The 2792-nt window shown below is 48.8% G+C and overlaps 1 protein-coding gene across 2 annotated transcripts in view; it reads right to left on the bottom strand.

Moving 5' to 3' along the window:
• Positions 1-693: 693 nt before the first annotated feature.
• The window catches only part of ddx27 (DEAD (Asp-Glu-Ala-Asp) box polypeptide 27), a 17473-nt gene continuing 15374 nt past the window's right edge, over positions 694-2792 (bottom strand). For both annotated transcript variants that reach the window (XM_046028813.1, XM_046028812.1), the window contains exons 20-21: positions 935-994; positions 694-849 (exon numbers count right to left, since the gene is read on the bottom strand). In XM_046028813.1, the coding sequence (XP_045884769.1) occupies positions 834-849; positions 935-994 (76 nt within the window). In that variant the 3' untranslated portion in view covers positions 694-833. The remainder of the gene's footprint in view (positions 850-934; positions 995-2792) is intronic.

The raw sequence follows: 2792 nt of genomic DNA on the forward strand, positions 1-2792 counted from the left end.
TTTGAAAAAGAGAGCAGCTCGTCTCTGGACTCTGAAATGTGTCATTTGCACTCATTTACTTGCTTATTTTTAGCCCAACCCTTTTCCTAAACCTAACCCAGTGGTTTTGTTGCCTGAACCCAACCAAAGGATGACTGCTTCACAAAGGTTACCCACGCGTTTAACCTCATGTGACTCAAGTCAGGTGACTCACTTCATGTGATTTATGGCACATTGTTAAGGGTCCGGTACGCCTGTCCCTTCAACTTATGTGGTTTTGGGACAACTGACAATGGACCTCTTTTGTCGTGTAGGTATGAGGACATGTTGCAGCATTGGTTGTGTTTCCTCGATATCTACTGTTGCTACCTCTTTAGACAAAGCCGAGGTTACAGCATCTTTAAAAGGGAAGTCGGTGTGTACATATGCAAAAACAATGTCGGACGCCGTAGTTTTCTCTGGACCCCTGCCAAATCTGACCAGTGATGACATGTATAGCCGCATGTCGTCATTCCGCCGCTGGTTGTCGAGGTGGTGTCCAGCAAACGATGTGGGCTTTGTAGATCATTGGCAGACTTTCTGGGGAAGACCTGGTCTGATTCGGAGAGACGGCATCCATCCCACTTGGGAAGGAGCAGCTCTCATTTCTAGAAATCTGGCCATATTTATTAGTCATTATTTATTACTCAGGCTGAAGAAAGAAACTACACGAAGTTTTTCAAACAGACTGCAACTTTATTTATATAACTTCTTTAAAGAGCAAAACAACTAGAACAGATTTACAGATTGAAAACAAGACCATGAGGACGTTTCCTGCTGGACGACACTGCAGTTCCAGGCAGTTATCTTGGCTCTCACTTCTTCTTGAACCTGCGGACAGAACAGAGTGTCGGCCATCTTAACTCTGTTTCAAGTCTATGTGGGACGCCCAGAGAGAGAGACGGTAACGCCTTACCTGGAGCTGCCGGGACGCTTCCTGTCCAAACCAAGACGCTTCCTGTCTGTGAAGGACGGTCTGTAACGAGACAGACAGGTAAGACGAGACAGACATGTGTACAGAGAGACAGACAGGTGTACAGAGAGACAGACAGGTGTACAGAGAGACAGACAGGTGAGACAGACAGACAGGTGTACAGAGAGACAGACATGTGTACAGAGAGACAGACATGTGTACAGAGAGACAGACAGGTGAACAGAGAGACAGACAGGTGTACAGAGAGACAGACAGGTGTACAGAGAGACAGGTGAACAGAGAGACAGACAGGTGTACAGAGAGACAGACAGGTGAGACAGAGAGACAGACATGTGTACAGAGAGACAGACAGGTGAGACAGAGAGACAGACAGGTGAGACAGACAGACGAGACAGTTGAGACAGACAGGTGAGACAGACAGACAGGTGTACAGAGAGACAGACAGGTGAGACAGAGAGACAGACATGTGTACAGAGAGACAGACATGTGTACAGAGAGACAGACAGGTGAGACAGTTGAGACAGACGAGACAGTTGAGACAGACAGGTGAGACAGACAGACAGTTGAGACAGACAGGTGAGACAGTTGAGACAGACAGGTGAGACAGAGAGACAGACAGGTGAGACAGAGAGACAGACATGTGTACAGAGAGACAGACAGGTGAGACAGACAGACATGTGTACAGAGAGACAGACATGTGTACAGAGAGACAGACAGGTGAGACAGACAGACATGTGTACAGAGAGACAGACATGTGTACAGAGAGACAGACAGGTGAGACAGACAGGTGAGACAGACAGACAGGTGTACAGAGAGACAGACAGGTGAGACAGACAGGTGAGACAGACAGACAGGTGTACAGAGAGACAGACAGGTGTACAGAGAGACAGACAGGTGTGACAGTTGAGACAGACAGGTGAGACAGTTGAGACAGACAGGTGAGACAGTCAGACGAGACAGTTGAGACAGACAGGTGAGACAGACAGACAGGTGAGACAGAGAGACAGGTGTACAGAGAGACAGACAGGTGAGACGGAAAGGTGAGACAGACAGACAGGTGTACAGAGAGACAGACAGGTGAGACAGACAGACAGGTGAGACAGAGAGACATGTGAGACAGAGAGACAGGTGTACAGAGAGACAGACAGGTGAGACGGAAAGGTGAGACAGACAGACAGGTGTACAGAGAGACAGACAGGTGAGACAGACAGACAGGTGAGACAGAGAGACATGTGAGACAGAGAGACAGGTGTACAGAGAGACAGACAGGTGAGACGGAAAGGTGAGACAGACAGACAGGTGTACAGAGAGACAGACAGGTGAGACAGACAGACAGGTGAGACAGAGAGACATGTGAGACAGAGAGACAGGTGTACAGAGAGACAGACAGGTGAGACGGAAAGGTGAGACAGACAGACAGGTGTACAGAGAGACAGACAGGTGAGACAGACAGACAGGTGAGACAGAGAGACATGTGAGACAGAGAGACAGGTGTACAGAGAGACAGACAGGTGAGACGGAAAGGTGAGACAGACAGACAGGTGTACAGAGAGACAGACAGGTGAGACAGACAGACAGGTGAGACAGAGAGACATGTGAGACAGAGAGACAGGTGTACAGAGAGACAGACAGGTGAGACGGAAAGGTGAGACAGACAGACAGGTGTACAGAGAGACAGACAGGTGAGACAGACAGACAGGTGAGACAGAGAGACATGTGAGACAGAGAGACAGGTGTACAGAGAGACAGACAGGTGAGACGGAAAGGTGAGACAGACAGACAGGTGTACAGAGAGACAGACAGGTGAGACAGACAGACAGGTGAGACAGAGAGACATGTG

The sequence above is a fragment of the Micropterus dolomieu genome, linkage group LG18 (assembly GCF_021292245.1).
Source record: "Micropterus dolomieu isolate WLL.071019.BEF.003 ecotype Adirondacks linkage group LG18, ASM2129224v1, whole genome shotgun sequence".
NCBI classification, from domain to species: Eukaryota; Metazoa; Chordata; class Actinopteri; order Centrarchiformes; family Centrarchidae; genus Micropterus; species Micropterus dolomieu.